The sequence below is a fragment of the Scardinius erythrophthalmus genome (assembly GCF_964197995.2).
Source record: "Scardinius erythrophthalmus genome assembly, chromosome: 19".
Lineage (NCBI taxonomy): Eukaryota > Metazoa > Chordata > Actinopteri > Cypriniformes > Leuciscidae > Scardinius > Scardinius erythrophthalmus.
The window spans coordinates 15,484,041-15,506,930 of record NC_138239.1 but is presented as its reverse complement, the minus strand read 5'-3'; the positions used below and the strand labels follow the sequence as shown (position 1 = coordinate 15,506,930).

The following is a 22,890-nucleotide window of genomic DNA, read 5'->3' as shown; positions in this document are numbered from 1 at the left end:
CCGCTTTTATTTGACATTGAAATATTTAACAATCTATTTTATTTTAAATGTCTTCACTGTCACTTTTGATTGCTAAAGAAAAGTATTACTTAAAAAAAGACCCCTAACATTTGAACAATAGTGTACAGAAGTACATACTACATATATGCAAAAGTATGAGTAGTATGTTTTTGTATGCAATTCTGAATGTTCCATTCATAGTTCTTGAAGGTACACAAACTATTTGATACCTGTTGGCATGAATGCAGCATCGTGCAAAAGGTAGTGGTTACCGGAGCCATTGTAAAAATCATTAAAGATCATCATAATCATTCCCAAATTTGTATTTCGCTAAATTATGGATTTTGTTTTTAACAAAAACTAAACACAATGGCATGTGAAGCAGACAGTAATTTAGAATTATGGTTTAAGGTCAAAGGTAATGACCCATGGTCACTGGTTTGACTGTAACATAAAACCCTGAGTGGTTAAAAATGGCTTTTAAACATCTGTTTGCTGCATTGAATGTCATGTTTCAAAGGGTTATGCAAACTTGTCAAAAGCACTTCTCGTTTCATTAGATGGGAAGTGGAAAAAAATTACTTGGCACACCTTACAAACGCTCGAACAAACTTCGAGAAATGTGTACTTGTACTTGCAGCAACCTCCAGCTAAAAAAGAGTGAGAAAAGACAGACACTGAAAGGATTGAGAGCTTAGAAATTCTCGTGATGCCTGGGCGGGTTTCAGACACGTAAATGCTTTAAATCTCACACGCATGTCTTAACACATGCACACAGGCACACACACATTCAGACACTCAACATCCTTGGAGTATTACACACGAGAGATTACTTAATTAAATGGGTGCTTAATTACTTCATAAATCTCATATTATGTCTTTTTAAATTTTAGTGTGGGATCATTTGTTATGAATTATTGTCTAAATGTTGTGGCAGGACATGTGCAGGAGTATATAGACATTCCAAAACCAGAATGAGAGCTTTTAGTAAAGTTTCTTTCTGTTTCTGTTTCTTACATAATATGTGTGTTAAACCATATGCACTACCGGGTTTTCAGAACTGCCTTAATCTTAATTCTGGCATAAATACAGCAAGGTGCTGGAAACATTTTCCTCAGAGATTTTGGTCAGTATTGACATGAAAGCATCACACAGTTGCTGCAGATTTGTCGGCTGCACATCCATGATGTGAATCTTCCATTCCGCCACATCCCAAAGGTACTCGATTGGATTGAGATCTGGTGACTGTGGAGGGCATTTGAGTATAGTGAACTCATTGCCATGTTCAGTAAACCAGTTTGAGAGGATTTGAGCATTTAAACGATGCTCAATTGATCTCTAAAAGTGTGCCAAGAAAAATCCTCCACACCATTACACCTCCAGCACCAGCATGAATCATTGATACAAGGCAGGATGGGTCCATGCTTTCGAGTTGTTTATGCCGTTTGAGTTACTGTTACCTTTCTATCAGCTCAAACCATTCTGCCACTCACTGGATATTTTCTTTTTTTTCCTGACCATTCACTGTATACCCTAGAGATGGTTGTGAATGAAAATCAGAGTAGATCAGCAGTTTGTGAAATACTCAGATCAGCCTGCCTGGCACCAACAACCAGTCACCTTTCTTCCCCATTCTGATGCTCAGTTTGAACTTCAGCAGATCATCTTGACCACGTCTACATGCCTAAATGCATTGAGTTGCTGCCATGTGATTGGCTGAATAGATATTTGCGTTAAAGGGCAGTTGAACAGGTGTACCTAACCAGTGCACTCACCGACAACTTTATACATTTTAATTATTTATACAAAATAATATATATGAAAAGACAGCATAAATACATTTTTAAAATGTACGTTTTTTTTTCTCTTTCTAGGTCACTAATCAAAAAAGTAAATGTCAATCATTTTTACAGACGGTCAGATGTTCTTGCTTTCTTTAAACTCAAGTTTGTCAAATCATGCTGGAAAACATGATCATCAGGTTTTACACCAACTTGCGGAGTTCATGCTGCTCAAGGGCTTCTGCCATTAAAGCAATAGAGGGACCAATCCAAATACTGAGGCCTTGTCCTCGTTTGAAAACGCATCTTTTTCATTCTGATTTGGTCTTCCGTCAACTCCGAGACAGCGTTTATGAAAACCCTCTCCAAAGTGGAAAAATTTGAAAACACCATTTTTGCGTTGTAGTGTGGACTATGAAAACAGAGGTATTCAAAAGTTTAAAGTTTAGTCATGTGACGCATACTGCACCCATTGATTTTTGTGGTCATACCAGCAATGTTGTGCCTGCTATTTACTTTAATGTTCCTTTGATGATTAATGTTCCTTTGGTGATTCTCCATATTACAATCTTGAAAACGATATTGTGGATGAGGGGCGTTTTGAAAACGAAAACTCAGTTTTTTAAATGTTTCCGGATTGTAATATGGTAATAATATTGTAAATGTATGTTTAATACCTGAAACATAAGTATGAATTTTTTAATTCAAGACCACTGGAAATATTTGACCTTGAGATGCACTGTTAATTTGAGCTCTTGTCCTTTTCTTTCATGTGTCCCTCAGGCTGGAGAAGAGAGAGAGATTTCTTTGACACAGCAAGCGTTCGCAGTGAGGGCAGCGATGTCCGTGGAGGCCTGAGGGGCAGGGGCAAAGGTCGCGGTCGGGGTAGAGGTCGTGGACGAGGTAACAAATAAACATCCCTAAACTACCTAAACATTGTTTCTCACAGTCAGACTGTCTATTAATTCAGTTTTATAGTTACAAATTATTGATGTCATGTAAAATTAAAGTGAAGTTGGAGCTGGATGTACATTTTAAGCAAACTGAACAGGAATGCACACTCAAATCTAGTGGCCTTAAAATTAAAAATCAGTATTCTTTTCTGCCGTCTGTGCACAAAAACCTACACCTGACACACTGTTTCCCACAATCATGATGCTTTTTGTCACATTTGCAGCATATATATATATCATCATGTAATATTGTATATCATGTAATATTTTATATCTTATCTCTTTCTTTCCAGGTCGCTATGATTACTCCCACAGTTACCGGGACTCTTACCAGGATAAGTCCACGGTTCCAGCCGAGTTCGGCACTAACATGATCTATTACTACGACGACGGTAATCGCGTGCAGATGTATACGATTGAGGAGAATTTACTTAAAGAATATATCAAACGCCAAATGTAAGTTCCATATCTCTCCTCTCTTTGCATTTAAACTAAATACAGCACATTATTTGCTTGTTTAGTTCTCCAGCGTTCAGTGTGCCAGATAGTTTCTTTTGTTTATTGGTCATATTTGGACACATTAGAGAATTTGTACATTCAAGGTTTATCTTCAGTTTAGTAACATAAGCCAAACAGTGTGAGCATGGTTGTATTAAAATATGGTCACTGTCTTTTAAAAAAGTGTTTAATGCATTACCACCAGCAGGGGGAGCAGCTGCAGCATCAGGCGGCCTGGCACTGCCTTGTCTGCACGTGTCCTTAATTTAGCTCCTCTGCCTTATGGATGATGGGGAAGGGGTCAGATGATCTGGGTCAGAAAGATAAGGGCAGAGGACACTGGGTGCATTGTGTGTGTGGTTGCATTTCTTAGTCAGAAATGACAAAAAAAAAAGACTTTTGCATTTCATGTGGAAATGAAAATGTATATTGTATGCATACAATCAAAGTCTGTGTTCATGTTTTCCCTCTACTACCCAGTATGTGTTGTTTTGTGTGTGTTCATGCCCATGTGATCTTATTCTCAGAATTCAGCCAAGCTTACTTCACTCAACACTGTGAACGTAATGAGCTGAAAGTCCACAGGGAGCAAACACACACACACACACACACGCGCACAAAAACATATGTGGTTGATGACTGACTGTTTAACACTGATCTGAAACCTGTCTTTTAAAAACAGTGAAGAGAAGGGGGTGAAAAGAGAGAGAAAAAGAAATAGATATTAGATATATTAGAGGTTGAGCGATTGATCGATTTAGCTTGTGATCTATAACCAATTGCTGGAACAATCAGTTATCGACAAAAATCCATACCGATAGTTTTTCCGGGTTGCGACCATTGCTGGAGCGTCTGAAAAGGGTCCACTGTCATTACACAGTAAGAGAGTGCCCTCTAGAGGCGAAAGAAAGATTAACAATGATGCATCGTAGTGTTTGTTTTGACACGTGAGACTGCGAAGCACTGCTACTTCTGCGGAATGATTTACTCCAACTCTGAGCGAACTCTCTGCTCCTCACCATGGGGCTTCGCAGGTGCTGCAAGCAAATCACTCCGCCCAAGTAGCAGTGCTTCACCTTCTGAGAATATAGTTCCCAGTATGTATACGGTTAGAAGATGGCTGTGTCTCATGTGACCTTGTTATTTGTACACGCTGTGACTAGGAAAATGTTGGCATTATTTTGTCACTTATTGGGATTAGAATGCTAGCTGTAGCCATTTACATCCAGTATTTGTGCTAAGCTAGGCTAGCGGTGGGTGCGTCAGACAGAGTTACGGCACACACGGAGATAAGAACGGTATGTATGGACTTATCTAACTCTGGGGGATACAGTGAATAAGATAAAGTCCCAAAAAGTCGGCGTGTTCCTTTAAGAAACTAATGTTTTTCTGACCTTAAAAGATTGTACGGAAAGCAAAAGCTTGTATTATCATTTTCTATGCGTCCATTGCAAATCACGCTGTTTTTACCTTCTTTTCAGCTTAAGCTTTTCCGGGTCAGTACGTCTACCTTGGGTTGTTTTGCCAAGTTTATAGTGTAAATGCAGACATTGGATATGGGTCACTTTTAAAAGGAGATGTAAGCTGGTCATCAAATAAATTGGATATAGTTAACAAATCGGAATTGGGCATCAATACCTGCAGTGTAAATGCAGCCTTAAAGTGTCGTATTTATCCACCCAATTTTGTATCCATTTATTTTTAATATCTTTTTGTTATTTGTGTAATTTGTAACGTTTCTAAGTTGTACTTGTACTGGATGTTGCCCCAGGACAGTTTTCCTCACACCCAAACACACTAGCGAGTGAAACTTGCATAACACCTCGGCTGAAACTCCCCAGATTCATTTGCGGTGTGGCCTATGGGGCAACCTCGGCTGTCAAAAGCTGCTGGAATGTAAGGTGTGTTCAGGGTGGAGGCCACACCGTTCCTCCCAGAACACGTCTGCTGCTTAAAGGGGAGGTTTTTAACAAATCCTCATGTATACTAAGAATCATCAGGGTACTTTTTAGGAACTTGCATGTGTTAGTAGAAATTTGATCAACTTTTCTCCAAACCGCTTGTCCATGGAGTCTCTAAACTATTAGTGTACAATATTTAAATGCGAAATTCAGCAGTGATAGTGGAGATCTTGCTGCACCTGGTCTCACTGGAATCCAGCCAGAGGCTCTGCCATCTGCAATGGGACTGCACCGTTCCTCACCTGAAACAATACACAAAACCCAGAGGACAGAGATTGACAGAGAAAAAGTGTTGATCTGTGAATGCATTTGTTTCTGGAATTGAGATGGATGATAGCTAAAGGGATGTGAGATTTCTGTCTTATTCCCATGATGTCCATTTCAGTTCTCTCTTTGAGTTTGCACATTTAACCATTAGTGTAAGTGCAACCGCCTGCAGCAGTTACAGAACAAGACTGTAATACCCAACAGAAAATTTGAACAAAGCTGTTCTTTGATATGTGCACTACATATCCAAGATGCATTTTGCTCTACATTGAATCTGACCGAAAGAGCTTATGTTTTTTATATTGTTGAAAGATAATAACAAAACAATAAATAAGTAAAATTATATGCAATATACAACACAATATTTTGAGTATTTTAATTTGTACTTCTCTGAGATCTGAGTTCTATTCTTGAAAATACTTCTACGAGACTGCCATGAAAATAGCCTTTATATTGCATCAAATAATAAATAATTAAAAATGTAATATTTTGCAAGCTTTTGCTGTACATATACTGTCTGGTCTGAGATTGTTTGGAAAATCTAGGATTTTCTTTAATTTACGCTTTTAGGGTTTAAAAAATTAAAAATGATATGGCAAAAAATGAATTCAAAATATTCTATTCATGCAGCTCACATTGCTGATGTCATTGAAGTAAAAGAGATGCAATAAATACTAAGACCTTCTGAAATGTTAATGTTTCAATTAAACATTTCAGTTGATTTGTTATATTGATAATAACATTTTTTAGACATTTGTATATCTGTTTTCTTTGTTGTTTTTTTATTTGTTTTATACACATTAAAAGATAATTGCAGAAAAAAGAAACATTTCACTGCCATTTTATCAGATGTGCATGGAACAAATTAACATATATATATATGTATGTATGTGTGTGTGTGTATGCTTTTCAGAGGGAATATATATTTTTTTACTTTTTTTATTTTCATTTATTTGTATTAAATAAACAGCTTTAAATATGTGATGTGTAATGATAAATAAGTTGTATGTAATTATTTCTTATTTGCACACAGATGTGACATGCACTAGCTATTTTTGTGGTTAGTATTTAATTACACAGTAATTAGAGGCAGCAAATGTAAAACTGTACTGTTTAATTATTATTTTGGAGTTTACATATGGCTGTTTTTGTTTATTTTTAGTGAATACTACTTCAGTCTCCCAAACCTGGAGCGTGACTTCTTCCTGCGGAGAAAGATGGATACAAAAGGCTTTCTGCCCATCTCTCTGATCGCCAGTTTCCACAGAGTCCAGGCCCTCACCACTGATATCAACCTCATAAAAGAGGTGACATTGACCTACCTCTTTTTCAGGACACGTACATTAGAGATTATTATCGTTAGTCTGCGTTATATCTGTTTTTATGTGTATGAGCAGGCGGTGAAGAACAGTGATGTCGTGGAGCTGGTTGATGAGCAGATCCGTAGGAAAGAAGAGCCGGAGCATTGGCCCATCCCGGGTCCCCCTCTAGACTCCCCGCGCACAGATTTCTCCCAGCTCATTCACTGCCCTGAGTTCGTCCCAGGACAGGCATTCACCTCCCTCAGCACAGGTTCTGATGTGTTCTAGCCTTTTTAGCCTTTTTCTTGTACTTGTTATTGTCTTGTTAACGTGTTATTGTTTAGCAGTTATGAATTATTCTGTTACTGTTTCCCTGGCTTTAGCATTCACACTCACTCACACTGTCTCTCTCTACATGTGTCACAGTATCGTCCTCCCCAGTCAGTCAGCACATGGATGAACCCGCTCTGGTGAATGGCCAAACTAGTGATGACACCGACACAGCCAAACCTCAGTCCAAAGAATCCTTTCCTTCCGACTCAAAAAGCAGCTCTAGTGAAGATGCGAATACCCCAAAAGAGCGGTCCAGCAGTCTCTCTGATCCAGATGTCCAGCCGTGGATACAGGTGGAAAAACGACACAGAAACTCCACTGGAAAAAATAAGGTACTTCCGAATCCGTTCAGACTCTAGTGATAAATGTCAGTGTTTTGTAGGGATGCACTGAAATATGACCAATACCATTAAGTCAACGTTAGTTTTTATGTAAAGGCTGATTTTAAATTAAAATGCAATACTATTTTGTCTAAATAAAGTAAAAATGAAACAAAGAAACTAGAATCAGTTGTTTTAAATCCTATAAGTTAATTTAGGCATCACAACATTATAACAGTGTTAAAAAAAGTGTTAGATCAGATGACAACAGAGGTAATCTAAATAAAAATAAAATAAAAGAAACAATGGGAAATGAGCATTCCCAATTAAATATACCTTACTGATCAAAAGTTTAGGGTTGGTAAGATTTTTTTTTTTTTTTTTTTTTTTTACTGTTTTTGAAAGTCTCTAATTCTCACCAAGGCTGCGTTCATTTTTATAAAAAATACAACAGTCATTTTGAAACATTGTTGCAATTTAAAATAATTGGTTTCTATTTTAAAATGTAATTTACTCCTGTGATGTCAAGCTGAATTTTCAGCATCATTACTCCAGTCTTCAGTGTCACATGATCCTTCAGAAATCATTCTAATGTGCTGTTTTGGTGCTCAAGAAACATTTATTTTTATTATCAATGTTAAAAACATGGTTCTTTGATTAAAGTGTTTAGTTGAAATACAAATATTTTGTAACATTGTAAATGACTTTTACTGGCACCTTTGATTAATTTAAAGTCCAACTGAAATCAAAATTGACCCTATTTACTTTGTTAGCGCATATTACTAGTCTTGTGGTGAAAAATTAATCCGTGCAAATTAATACACAGAAAAAAATTGTTTGCCGTCGTAATCTTTAATCAAAGTCTGAAAAGTTACTTCCAATCTGGAATGGCTGATGTAGGTTTGACGGCTTAGGTTGGGAAACGCTTAACCACTCCCCTCAAACCGTTAGTCTGCTATGAGTGAGAGATGGAGAGGAGGAGCGCTAGAGTAAAACCCTGCCCTCTGTTCAATATTCCGTTTCACTGGGAAATACGTCACAACACTGGAGAAAAGTCGTTTGCAACTTCCGGTTCACGCGGACTTTAATGCATCCTTGCTCATATTGCCACTCCTGGGTAAAAAATGGGCCAAAAATAGCAAAATATTTAGTGGTCTTTTAATGGTCTTCTCCATTTTAATCACAAATACCTGGTCAAGAAATTAACAAGAATTGCACTCAATGTTAATGGCTTCAAACAGTTCAGAGGTAGTTGGAAAAAGTCTCCCATTCGTTTGAGTCTAATGTGAGACCAAATATTCACTCTAAGGTTCAACTCTGACCAGTCCTAAACATGAGCCTGATGTACTTGTTCTCAAGCCACTTTTTGGTTGTCTTTGTAAGTTGGGCAGGAGCATTGTCTTGTTGAAAAAGTTGTTTCGATAACAACTTTTCATTTGTGGCAAGCAAGCGATCCTGCAATATTCTCCTGTACTCCAAAGCATTAACCCAGCAAACACAGAACGTTGGCACAACGTACCTAACCTTCTAACAACGTTTTATCAACATGGCCAAAAGGTTGCTATAAATTTGTGTGGTGAAGGTTGTTACAGCGTTGTCACAATGTTGACATTAAACCACCGTTCAGGGCCATTGCTTAAGGTTGTGCCAACGGTGTCTTGACAACCACTGGACGACATATGTACTCGTCACTGCCCTGAAGCGCGAAAATCAGCCTTTTAAATTTCAACCGCCCGTTGGGCTCATTGTGTTGTCTCGTTCTTCATCGAGCAAGGATACGTGAGTATTGCGTTTTATTTACCTCAGCTAAATAAGATACGTAATTATTCAAACACAACCTACAACTTCATTTTCTAATGTGACTAATGTAGCCTCGCTTGCACTGTTTAGTTTTTCATTTAATTTGTCTGCTATTTAGTCTCATTCGTTTCTTTGCTCCTCTGGATTTGTGGATGTTTCCTGCATTGATTCTGTTTACCGAACTTTATCGTCCGGCTTTCGACTACTGTCTGCCATGTACAGAACCGGTTTTAATTAAATATTCTGATCTTTGCTTTTTATGTTTTACTTATTATACTTAAAAGAAAAAAACGAAATAAATGAATATACAAATTTATTTTTTCATAAATGTATGACTTTTGGAAGTGCAATTTGATTACCATATATGCAGTTAGTTTTAATAAAGTTGAATTAACCTAACCTTCTGTAATTTTTACTCTTCAAAGTGTACACTTGCAGGTGCTGATTATAATTAGGCTAATTTACTGATAGCCCCATTAAATAACATCTAACAATAATCTAACATCTGATTAATTAAAATTAACCTCAAAACATAAAATGCTAAATGGGGGATATCTATAGGCATATCTAGCATAAAACAAAAAATTTTCAGAACGTCATCTCTCAGTTGCTGAATGTCGTGCAACAACATTGCTACAGCCCTGTCGCGTCTTACAATTCTACGTTGTTACAATGTTGCGAGCACGTAGACAGCAACATTGCCATAGCAGAAATGCAACGTGCCACAGACGTTGCCACAACGTAAATGTGTTTGCTGGGAAATGTCTTCTCACAGTGAGGCAGTTCACCAATACCAGCAGTAGGGCTGTGACGGTGGCAGTTTTTTTACCACTGCAGTGGTGCTGGACCAACTACCGATGGTGGTGCGGTGGTGGGGGTGTTGTTTTGAAAAAAAAACAAAGAAACAACACACTAAAGCATTGAACTAAATATCAGTAAATACCATGGTAAATACTGGTAACTTAAATAATATAATAAAGTTGAATCTATAAAAAAACCAAAAAACTTTTGTTTAATATTTCCACACAAAGACGCGTGATATAGGCTACCGCTCTGCGCTTTGAGAAGGATGTGGGTCACGAGCAGGAAAGAGCTCAGCAAACACATTTACGTTGTGGCACCTTATTTTCTTTAGTCCATGTTGATAAAACGTTGTTAGAAGGTTGGGTACGTTGTGTCAACGACCTGTGTTTGCTGGGAGACCATTGATCTCTTTTCTGATATCTTCATGTTTTCTGTTTGATATTGCGCTGCCAGAGAAAGCGAAACAAAAATCACCGCGCGTGTGAAACGTGCTTTACAAATAAACTTGACGCGCCTTACCAATTACCATATGTCTAATAACAAGCACAAACTGTGTTAAAAGGAATTTGACGTAGGCTACAAGTAAAAATGTAGGCTATCTGTCCTACAGCGTTTTTTCTACTTTGCCACAGTAAAGAATAATAATTAAAAAATTAAAAGCGAACCAAGAAAGAAACGTTTATTATCCCCTTCGGAAATGGGTGAGACGCGAGTGAATTTATGGGAAAAGAAACGAGATTCCATGGAGGGATGAGTCACGATTTTTAAATATTCGATTAGTTGATTGATTTAATTATAGAATATCTAAAAGGGTTGTGTGATTATTCTCTAAAATAAAATCTGCATGTTCTGGTGCAGATGCGGTGGTGACGCATTCATCACACACAACTCTCTCCTTCGTCATGAATCCAAACTTTTCCATGGCTGCGATGTTGCTAACCTATTATTTATTTTGTAAACAAAGCTTTGTGCTTCACTCGTGTCATAATATTCATGTAAAACAGAATTCACATACAAAAAAAAATTGTTTTGGCGGACCTCCGCCGGTGCTACTCAGCCACCGTGGTGGCGCCTTACAGCCACGGTGGTGCGGTTGTCAAGTTTACGGGCACAGCCCTAGGACCAGCAGCTAAAAAGGCTCTCCACACAATGACACCTCTTCCTCTATGCTTCACCATGGTAGAGATGAATTTCGAAGACATTGCAACAGTCACATCATGCAACTCATGTCCACACAACTCTGCTGAACCACTCTGAATCAAACTTCCCATATTCTGCCAAAAACTTCATTCGGTGTTTGAAGTTTTTCGGAGACAGCAATGGCTTTTTAAGTAGTGCATTTGCTTACATTTTGCTAATTTCCTGACAATAACACATAATTTCCCCCCAATAATTTGTGGTTAAGACAATTAAAAACTTAGTGTTTAGCCATTTTGGGCTTGGCCCATTTTTTGTGCCCAGGAGTGTGTTGAATCTCAATATTGTCCAATAACCAAAGTGTTGTGCATCCCTATTAGTTTGCTTCATTCATTGCAAAGTCATTTTAAATTATATCACAACTGTAGAATATTGCAAAAAAAAAGAAAGAAGCTTTTCTTGCTTTTTGGGTATTTCTCGTTTTTATAAAACTTTGTTTCTTTATAATTTATGCTTCTGCTAGAGGATTTCTAGCATGGTTTGATCACACACCTCTTTCCTTTTCCCCCTCCATATTTGTTCATCCATCATGTCCTCTTTCCATCCATTGTTCCATCTCCTATCCTGTGGGTGTGCAGACCTCAGTAACTCCTCTTCCTCCTAGCTCTCCTTCTCCTCCTCCTCTTCCTTCTCCTCCTCCTCCTCCTTGTTCTTCTTCACCTCCTCCTCCTCCTCCTCCTCCTATTCTTGAGTCGTTCCCATCTGCAGTTGAGTATTTGTCCTGTTTTCTCTATGCTTCATTTCTTTTTCCATATTTATTATAAGGAAATAATACATGTTTTGTGTTTGCTTCAGGAGAACACAGAATTGGTTCAGTCCAGCCCTAAGCAGCCACCTGAAGCAGTCCAGGAGGAACTGGACTTCCTGTTTGATGAAGAAATGGAACGGCTCGCAGCGCCTCGCAAGAACACCTTCACTGATTGGTCAGATGACGATTCTGATGATGAACTTGATGACCGAGACGTTAACAAGATCCTGATCGTTACTCAGACCCCCCCTCACCTGCGGAAACACCCTGGGGGCGATCGGACAGGGAATCATGTGTCACGTGCCAAAATTACAACTGACCTCGCCAAAGCCATAAACGATGGACTGTTCTACTATGAACAGGATCTTTGGACAACGGAAGACGGACTGCCAGATTGTCCCACTGCCAAGGTGAGAGTGATTGTGCTTTGTGAATTATTATTTTAATGTAATATGTAATTTAAAGTTTGTCAAAGTAAAGAGTTGTTTAATAAAATGTCCAAGATGCTCTTTTCAATATAGTGAAAGGTGACCATGGCTGTCACTGGTCAGCATCCACTTTCATTGTATGGAATAGAGCAGCTTGACAGAATGTTCATTTTGGGCTGAAGTATCCCTTTAACTACATAATTGATCAACATTCCCCCTTATATTTCTTACAATGGCACTGTGGAGTTGCCATCATATGAGCGACGTGAGTTTGACATCTTGTCATCATATTTCCCCCCTTAAAGGAGAACTCCGGTCAATTTTAACATTGAGCTCATTTTTTTTGTAATTTTGGAGTGCTGTCAGTACAGAGAACAACGACAAAAATCGGTGTTGCCTACACCGTGTTATCCTCTTTTTAAATTTGCACCCTGTTGACTTCAATGGGGCAAGTTTAAACCTGCTTTTAGCCTCTTAACATCCTTGATGTGTCATTACAAGTGCACAGCTAATGTGAGTGATTCCTTCAGAGTGATCACGGGTGAATCTGACTGCAGTAGATGTGAAAGATATTAATAAAAATGATGTTATTTCAGCCAGCGCACATACCTGTATTTTCTTCCTGTTTTCGGTTGAAGTCCATAGTAATCGATTGTCGAGTTCACACGCATAGGTTTAGTTACCTATGATCAGGCGCGTGAACTCAACAATCGATTACTATGGACTTCGACCGAAAACAGGAAGAAAATACAGGTATGTGCGCTGGCTGAAATAACATCATTTTCATAATAATCTCATTAGGGGCCAAGCACCGAAGGTGCGGAGGCACCTATTGTATCTGTTCCCGTTCTTATTATTATTCTTCATTTTTCCGACTGGGAGTCTATGGCAGCCCATAGAACCGATTGCGGGAAAGTTGTTTTGGTTTGACATTCTGATAGAGGACAGTCCCAACATTAAATACACCAATTTTGGTGTTTCTAAGTCATTCCCTCTAGCGCCACCACCTGTCCAAATTGTCACTTTTATTTTGCTAATAACGTTTGAACCGTAAGGCCAATCAACAAAATTCTTTTTTCCTCTGATTCCAGAGCTCATGCCGTTTCGATTGCACCTTATGACTTCATTTTCCATAATAAAAATATGGCCGCCATTTTGAATTTTTCAAAAAACCTACTTTTTCGAACTCGTCCTAGACGGTTTGTCCGATTTGCACGAAAATTGAACCAGATCATCTTCAGGCAGTGCTGACAAAAAGTTATGGAATTCAAATTGATTCGTCAAACCGTTTTCGATAAACGCTCGAAAAAAATTTACATAGCGCTTGTGAAAACAGTCGTAAGGCTGTATCTCCGCAACGGTTTATTGTATTCAGACCAAACTTGGTACATGTCATCACAAGCATGACATGAGGCAACATGCTGCGTTTCGGCGCAGCGCCACCTACTGGTCCAGAGATATGAAAAATGGCTATTTTAGCTTCTAACTTCTGAACAATTTGTCCAAAAATCATAAAATTGGTCTTGTTAGATTCAGGGCATAATGCCGAGTCGACTGATATCCAATTTTACCATATCGGCCATTTTGACTGTCGGCCATTTTGAATTTTGTGCTAAAATGCTGTATTTTAAGTACGCATGAACGGATTGTTACGAAACTTGGTATGGGACATCAGCACAATGTCCTGAACGAGCGTGAGAAGTTTCGAAACAGCGCCTCCTAGTGGTGAATTTTTTTTTCAAATGCTTATAACATTGGGTGTGGTTGACTTATTTTCACGAGACTCATCTAATTAGACTCCTGAAACCTTGCTGAGTCCAACGATACCAAACATGCTAGGTTTCGCCTTACGGTTTGTGTAGCGTTGTGATTTAGCGCTTAAAAAACATTAGGCTATATCTTCGAAACCGTTTGTCCGATCGAGACGAAACCACCGTCAGAAGTTTGGAAACATAGGTCGATAGTTGAATGCCAATGCCCTAATGCGAAAAAATTGATGTTTAGGGGTAGTAATATTCAATCAAAGTCATGTGTCAGTCATTTTTTACGTGTTTTTTCATATAAATGTCTATAACTCCGAAGCAAATTGAGATTTTTGCACCAAAATCGACACATATATGTATGGGCTCACTCTGAGGACACATAAAAAAATGGTGTGACTGAGCCTCTTGGTGGCGCTATAATAGAACAAAACATGAAATTCCCATTGACTTCAATACAGTTTTGTGAAATAAAATGCTAATCCAAACAAATGCATTGGTGTAATATTACGAAACTCAGAATGTGCCAACACCACCATCCCCTGAAGGTACTCAAAATATTTCGAAACAGCGCCATCTAGTGGTCAAAAGTTATAACAAAATTTCCAAAAAGGCTAATAACTTTTGAATAAATCTGGCTATTGAAATGCCACTTATCTTAATAGATTCCTTGGGTCAAGCCGAAAACATAGATACCGAGTTTTCCTTATTTGACCGAACTTCCTGTCTGCCATCTTGATTTCAAGTCAAAACCTACTTTTTCGAACTCCTCCTAGACCGTTTGTCCGATTTTCACCAAAATCGAATCGTATCATCTCCAGACCGTGCCGACTAAAAGTTATGGATTTCGTGTCGATAGACGAAACCGTTTTCGTATAGCGCAGCAGCAAATTTGACGTATAATGCTAAAAGCACTATTCAGGCTTTATCTCTGCAATGCCTTGACATATTGACACCAAACTTTGTATGTGTCATTGTCACTTCACTCTGACCACATGACATCAGTTTTGTAACTGCGCCACCTATTGGTCGAAAGTGATAATGCATTAAATCATATTTTTAATGACTGTTTATATGATTTTTCAGCAATTTCACCTAAAATCCTCTTTAAATGTCTTTATTTGCTCATTGTTGCAGTTGGTCTGACACTTTCATCTGATTGTGCTTGGCCCCGATAATTGCTGCTTGCAGCTATATTATTATTATTATTATTATTTTATTTTTTTTATTTAGACTAAGGCTGCTTTTATTTGACTAAAAATACAGTAAAAACTTTGCTCTTGTGAAATATTATTACAATTCAAAATAACTGTATTTTAAAATCTTTTAAAATGTTATTTATTTCTGTGATAGCAACACTGAATTTTCAACATCATTACTCCAGTGTTCAGCGTCACATGATCCTCCAGAAAAAAAATCTAATATGCTGATTTGATGCTCAAGAAACATGCCAAAGGATTTGTTGATGGATAGAAAGTTCAAAAGAACAGCATTTATTTGAATTATAATTTTTTTGTAATGTAAAAGTCTTTAATGTGACTTTTGACCAATTTAGTACGTCTTGGCTGAATAAAAGTTATTTCTTAAAAAAAATTCCTGATTGAACAGTAGTGTAAACAAAAAAGTTTGCTTCAAAGAGAAAATGAGTGCGTAATAGTAACTCTATTAGAGTTATAGTTTGTGCTGAGTGTGGTGTTAGTTCAGCAGCTGTTGGCTTCAGATAAATGTCCATACTCAGCAGTAACATGGGAATTTTCCCACTGCAAATGTTTGAATTGCTTTGTGGTTACCAAAAATATACTGAAATATTTGCTTAAGATCACACATTGTGTCTTCGCTTATTTCTCAAACAATCTGTGCACTCTAGGATTCAGCTTGTGATCACAGACCTCTTTAGGGTTTGATATGTGCTAATATCTATATTATCAATTTTATCATGTTATGATTAAGTTTTTTAGTACATTGCAATTTTATCACAATAAGTGTTATCATTTGTTTTTAACAGTACAGTGACAAATGCCTGTATGTACCCTTTACAGTCAGCCAATCAGACAAGACCTCTCTGATAGAACATGTGTAGAGTTCTGATCTCGATTGGCTGAAAAAAGTATGACGTATTTAGATGTATGAGCCCATTCATACTAACATTAACTGAGTCTGAGCCGTTTGCAAACTCTAAAATAATTTGGCTGTTTAATTTGAATCGAATGAGTCAGACACTGAGTGTGTTCAAACTGCACAGTGTTATTGGGGTTACCCACCTGTGCCTGCTCATGGGAGTCGTAACACCTGTGTTAACTAGACCAAGGTCTCTGTGGGCTGGAGTTCATAGGACAAACACCTGATAAACAGCTGCACAAAATGACAGAATAAGCACATGTGGTTTTCTTCAAATAAGTTAAGAGTTTGTGATGACACTCTGAGATAAAATTAAATGAAATAATTTCTCATTGTTGAGAGCTGTGATGTTAGTGTGGAATTTTACACATTAAGGTTTAAGAACATAATATCAGTCATCTGTACCAAAAAAACTTCTGATTGACTACACTGTCGGATTTAATGCTGCTGATGGGCCTAAAAGCTTCACTTTCAACAGCCAAATAGACCGAAGCCTTTATGATGGACAATAAAGTTGTAATTTCTAAACAGCTGCAAGTAATAACCGCTGATAAACCTGATCAAGTCCACTGCCTGCAGTCAGATAAAGAGCAGTTATGATTTATTGTTCATACAGGCAGAAACAGGAAGCTCATCAGGCAGTTTGTCTATGTTGTCTATGTTTTTCAGTTTGATGTTCCGCTTGGAGTTTTAAATGCTTGCAGCCTTCTTGAAGTAATGTTCTTGCTCTGTGTATAATGTCATTATGGTTCACATTTATAGGATATGGAGAACTTTAAAAAACTCAACGTGATAAGCCAAGATGAATTTGAAACTCTGACACCTAAACTTCCCATTGACGCCAACCAGGAGATCCCACCCCCTCCACCATTTCAAACAGGTGATTGCACACTTCATATGTCTATGAGATAACTATGGAATCTGTCAATCTTTGTTTTATTAAAGGTATAGCGGAGGATTTTCCCGAATTTTAGAAAAGAACCGCCCTCTCCACTTTTTGAAAAAATGCACATGCGCAACACTCTACTTGCTCCCGAGAGGGAATGCCTATTAAACGTGTGCACGAGAGAGCATGCACGAGCTAATCATAGCTTACATTAACTTTTACTAGCAGTGATTTTAAATGGATTTCTCCAAATAGCATGCCAAACTTTACCTGTCAAGTAGAAACTTCGCGACTGAGGCATCAGTGGGAAGCCCAACCTGTGGTTTGAGTCGTGTGCACGAGCACGTACGACGGCCTTACGTAAACATATCACCAGAATGATTGACACTTAGGAGGACCAATTGTCTTGATGATCCACCCGGAAAAAGAAAATCCTCCGCTATACCTTAATTAAATAAATATTTCAATAAACAATTAATTCAATATTTTTTATTATTTATTTAATTGTTTATTTTATTTCAATTTTACTCATTCAATGTAATTTATTTAATTTTACTCATTACGTTTTTTTCTATGTGAAATGTCGCAGATTTGTACAGATGAAAGCAAGATTTTATATATAAGAAATTACTTGGTTAATTTTAAATTCCAAAGTTTTATATTTCCATATATTTAAATATATATATATATATATATATATATATATATATATATATATATATATATATATATATATGTATATATATATATATATATATATATATATATATATATATATATATATATATATGTATATATATGTATTATTAATTTGGTTATTTTTCTGTAGATGATTCTAGCATGGCTCATTCTCTCCCCACGGATGTCCCAGAATCCCCCAGTGTGCCCCATACCCCACGCACACCACGTACCCCTGGAAGACAGGACCCCACCAAAACCCCTCGCTTCTACCCTGTCATCAAAGAAGATAGTGGCAACCTTGATGAAAAAGTAAGTTTGTACCTGGCAAAAAGATTTTGTGATTTTAAGGATGACTTAATATATATATATATTTAGGTTGATGCCGTAGTTCTTGCATATATCCTAACCAGGTACAAATTTCTTCATAATAAATTTTTTTCTCTCACCCTTTTAGACTCCCAGAAAGAGGAAAACCCGTCACAGTTCTAACCCTCCAATGGAGTGCCATGTAGGCTGGGTAATGGACTCACGAGAACACAGACCCCGCACTTCCTCTATCAGGTTTGTAACTTTTTTTCTTTCTTGTCCTTGTCCTAATAAAAAGCACTGAGGTGAAAGTTGGCTCAACTGTGTCTCTTTCTCTTTTTTCCTCCTCATCCTCTGTACAGCAGCTCTAATGCTTCTCCGTCAGAAGGAGCCCCCGCTCTGTCAGGCAGTTACGGCTGCACCCCACAGTCCCTGCCCAAGTTCTGGCATCCATCCCATGAGCTTTTAAAAGAAAATGGCTTCACCCAGCAAGTTTACCACAAATACCGCCGTCGATGCCTCAATGGTACACTGATTATTTTGTTTTTACACCACAGATTATATTACGGCTTTACATGAATTTCTCATGTTTGTGTATTTATTTTTCCCCCCCTCAGAGAGGAAACGATTAGGTGTGGGTCTGTCTCAGGAGATGAACACCCTCTTCAGATTCTGGTCCTTCTTCCTCAGAGACAACTTCAACAGAAAGATGTACGAAGAGTTCAAGCAGTTTGCCTTGGAGGACGCCAAGGAGAACTACAGGTGAGAGTCATGGTCCTGAATTCTGTTTTATCTGTAGATCTTGTCTGGAGAATATTTTCACCTTTGAGAATTCAGATGCTTAACCAGGCAGTAAGTCAACCAGGTTAATTTGACCCCTTCTCAAGAGCCTTGCAGTTTTGTAAGAGGGTGCAACCAAAATAAAAAAGGTTTCCTAATGTGTGTTCGAATGTTTGTCACAGGTACGGACTGGAGTGTCTGTTCCGGTTCTACAGCTATGGACTAGAGCGGAGATTCAGACAGGACATCTTCAAGGACTTCCAAGAGGAGACCATGCAAGACTATGAGAAAGGTCAGTCACTCATAATTTTTGACTAAACAAATATAAAAAAAAACCATGTGAAGTTTTAACTTTGCATATCACCACCTCTGCACGACTGTCATGTCTGCATTTCTGTTTTTAAATGTTTACATCAAATGTCAATCACTAAAACTAATTCTGAATGTATTTCTTGATCATTTAGTCATGTGATGTTTTTTTTTACTGCACATGCTGATGTTTTTTGGGGGTTTATGTAGGTCAGCTATATGGACTGGAGAAATTCTGGGCTTTCCTGAAATACGCAAAGGTGAAGAATCAGCTCATTGACCCCAAACTCCAGGAATACCTCAGCAAATTCAAGAGCATTGATGATTTCAGAGTAGATGTGAGTATAGGCATCAGTTTTGATGTGAATGTGATCCCTTGCCAACTATGCAAAGGGAAACCAGTTTTGGAGTCCAGAATAATATATTATACTTTCTAACTGTGTATAATATTAGTCTATCTGCAATCTAAATCAAATGTAAATCTCCTGCCCTTAGCCACCAATGGCAGAGGAAGGAGTAAGGAGGAAAGCACACTCGTCATCCACGGGAGACGAGGTGAAACGTAGACGACACAACTCGACATCATCATCGAAACAAACCCCCGTCTCCAAGACATCTTCAGACAATCAGCTGACCACTGGAGGAATGACAAAAACAACCACGACTGATCAGGCCGCAGCCCCAACGACAACGAAAACCACCAATCAACCATCAGCCAAGGCAGCCTCAGCCAATCAGAAGAGCGGCATGGCTAATGACCCGTCTACAAAAGCCCCACCCAAAGAGAATGTGAAGAAGAATACCTCAACGGATGCTCGCAAAGGAGAGGCGGCGACCAGCAAAAACAAAGAAGCCCAACAGCCAAAGAAATGAGGCCCTTACTACACTATATACAGTATTTGAGTGTGATGATTCTAACTCTAGAGCTGTGAAAAGATTTTCAGTGCTGATGCAGGCTTACGTTTTACACCGTAACCTCAGAAGTGAGCCAGTCAAACCGTTAGAGCAAAGACCAACTGTCAGAACGCTGCATTCACAAACTGAAGAGTAAACCAGAGACGTCTTTGTGTTGTACAAGACACTTTTTCTGGACAGGTTAACTTTCAGAAGATCTTTTTGCTTTCTTTTTCTTTTCTTAGTTTTTTCCCCCCACAGTTAGTAGTTTCAGAATCAAGTACGCATGGTGAACTTGTTTTGCTGTAAAGTTTACAGAAGATGCATTCCTACATCGAATGCAGTTTTATCTTTTTAAAAATGTTATTTTACCTTTGCAAATGCCTTACATTTCAAAAGCAACAAAAAATATAATTATTTTACAGCTCTGTCAGCATAAATAATGAATAATCTTTTGGTGTTTGAAAGTATTTTTAATTTGTGTCTGTGCATTTCCTGCACAGCGCACACATTTTATCTCATTTATTTTAAAGACAAAAAAAAAAAGCTCATCAAACAAACAAAAAATCTCTAACTTGAACTGAGGTTGACAAGATAACACACTATATAGCTTTTTGCATTTTTTTTTTTGCTCTTTTAGCTTGTGTAGGAAATATGACATTGATGGAATACTATGTTCTTTATGCTTTTATGATTAACTGAGTGTCTGAGCTGAATATCGGAGAAGTACATTGATATCAGGCCAAAGTGGCGAGGGATTGTAAAAAGTGTTAACATCTTCAGGAACTACATGATGTTCCTGCTCTTAAACGAATATTGTGCCGTTCTCAAAAGACGCCACATCTTTAGGTGCAGAGTAAGGAAGAGAAAACATCTTTGAACTTTTTATTAATTTTGACTTAAATTGGAAAACGTCTGTGTACTTGAAGTTTCTAAGAAATGTTATCTTTTTTGAGAGGAATTATCCTTCCTTTTAAATTTTTAATCCTATTGGAGTTGAGTTTGAGATAATTTATTGTTTTACTCTCTTTTGAAAACTTAATTGATTAGAATCTTTTTTATTGCTATTACAGAGAGTGTAAATGACTGCAAACATGGTGGCCCAGAGAATACTTTTATCTGCATTTTTATTTTGCAGGTTGGATCTTTGCTGATAAATTAAATCAGTGTTTTTTTTTCCTCACTTATGATTATTAATCAGACACTGAATTGATGTCCCGATTGTATCATATTTGCTTATGAAACTGTACATAAAAAATATTAGAAGCAGCTCTCTAATTTCAATCAATTCATTTTTATTGATTCATTTTATTGTGAAGTTTTTGTTTGTGCGCTTGTGTGTTGGTATGCATGTTGGTTTAATTTTTTCTTTCCTCATAATTGTAAAATGTAAAAAAAACATAAAATATATTAAAATCTGTTTATAAAACCCCAAAATAATATACATCGTATTTCTTGTCAAGTGTGCAGTGTAATGTCGTTATACTGGGTCTAACACGGTTCCCACACCTTTCAAACAATGATTTTTCATGACTTATTTCATCTGTACGATTACTAACAACAATAATATTTTGCACTCACAAAGACCGATATTTACCCAATATTTTAGAGCTGAGCATAACCTGAAGCATGTGTTTTTGATATAGAAATTGTTTTTTTCAGGCCTGCAAGCCCTCTTAAAATTCCATAGCACGTCCAGGTTTTCCGTGACTGGGAACCCTCTTAAAAAGAAATGATAAACACAACACACTTAAAGCAATGCAGCTCCTATTTTGTAAGCAATATGGTTCAGTTAGTATACACTGTAAACAATTACTTTAGACTTAAAGATCAGACACTTTTAAACCATAACAATAAGTCTCCAGAAACTGAGGGAGGCAAGGGACTTGGATATAAATTGTGTAAGCTTGGAGTTTGTGAAGATAAAGGTCTGATAGGGGATACTGTTATCCTTGTTAAATTTTGTATATATATGCAGGGCTGCCAACTTTGGTATGTAAAAACAAATATTGCATCACAATAAGTAAGTTGCAACATTTGGTAACTAAATAGAATTTTATGAAGTTTAGTGACAACATGTTACTATGTTTACATTGTAAAATGACTGGTAGGATACAGTTTTTATTATTGCTTGACAAAAATTTCAAGATTTCAATTCCATTCTTGTGATTTGATTCTGATTTTGATTCATTATTGACTAATTTGGGTACATGTTTATTTTAAATTTTGTTTAAAAACAATAATCTCACCTAATGTTGTAGACGTAGAGGGCCCAATCTGCTGGTATTATTAAAGGCTAAAAATAACAAATTAAATTAAATATAATGCAGTTTTTGTTATAATAACAATTATTTAATGACATAAGTAAAAATATAATAAATATGTAATATAGTGCTCAGCAAAATCTCCTCTCTAGCTATTTTTTCTATTCATTTAACATGTTATGGTCATTAAATGGCTTTCGTGAGGTAAAAGTAACGTTATGTGACATAACTGTTCTCCTGCTGTTATATTGAGCTCTTTCCGTGGTTGAAAAACACTAATTGGTCGATATTATGTATACTTTCGGTAAGTTGTACTGCATCTTTAACGTTAAATAAAAAAGTAACAGATGATCGGTTCACGTGCACTTGAACTGAGGCGCTCAGCGATCTGTCACGTCACATTTACAAGCGCCAAACGAATTTTTGTCTGAATTTCGTAATAAAATTGACGGAATCTAAGAGCTGAGAATTAGTTTAATATTAAAAGTACCTCTTTGCTCC

At 37.3% G+C, this 22,890-nt stretch overlaps 1 protein-coding gene across 4 annotated transcripts in view; it reads left to right on the top strand.

Annotated features, from left to right (window-relative positions):
• larp1b (La ribonucleoprotein 1B) overlaps positions 1-21,565 on the top strand; it is a 32,325-nt gene extending 10,760 nt beyond the window's left edge. For 2 of the 4 annotated variants that reach the window (XM_081347764.1, XM_081347763.1), the window contains exons 5-19: positions 2,565-2,684; positions 3,028-3,190; positions 6,623-6,767; positions 6,858-7,032; positions 7,188-7,426; positions 11,794-11,922; positions 12,011-12,373; positions 17,032-17,149; positions 17,985-18,145; positions 18,291-18,397; positions 18,505-18,668; positions 18,760-18,904; positions 19,105-19,214; positions 19,442-19,569; positions 19,727-21,565. In XM_081347764.1, coding sequence (XP_081203890.1) covers positions 2,565-2,684; positions 3,028-3,190; positions 6,623-6,767; positions 6,858-7,032; positions 7,188-7,426; positions 11,794-11,922; positions 12,011-12,373; positions 17,032-17,149; positions 17,985-18,145; positions 18,291-18,397; positions 18,505-18,668; positions 18,760-18,904; positions 19,105-19,214; positions 19,442-19,569; positions 19,727-20,104 — 2,645 coding nt within the window. In that variant the 3' untranslated portion in view covers positions 20,105-21,565. The remainder of the gene's footprint in view (positions 1-2,564; positions 2,685-3,027; positions 3,191-6,622; positions 6,768-6,857; positions 7,033-7,187; positions 7,427-11,793; positions 11,923-12,010; positions 12,374-17,031; positions 17,150-17,984; positions 18,146-18,290; positions 18,398-18,504; positions 18,669-18,759; positions 18,905-19,104; positions 19,215-19,441; positions 19,570-19,726) is intronic. The other 2 variants (XM_081347766.1, XM_081347765.1) reach the window with 1 other exon arrangement.
• Positions 21,566-22,890: the final 1,325 nt, after the last annotated feature.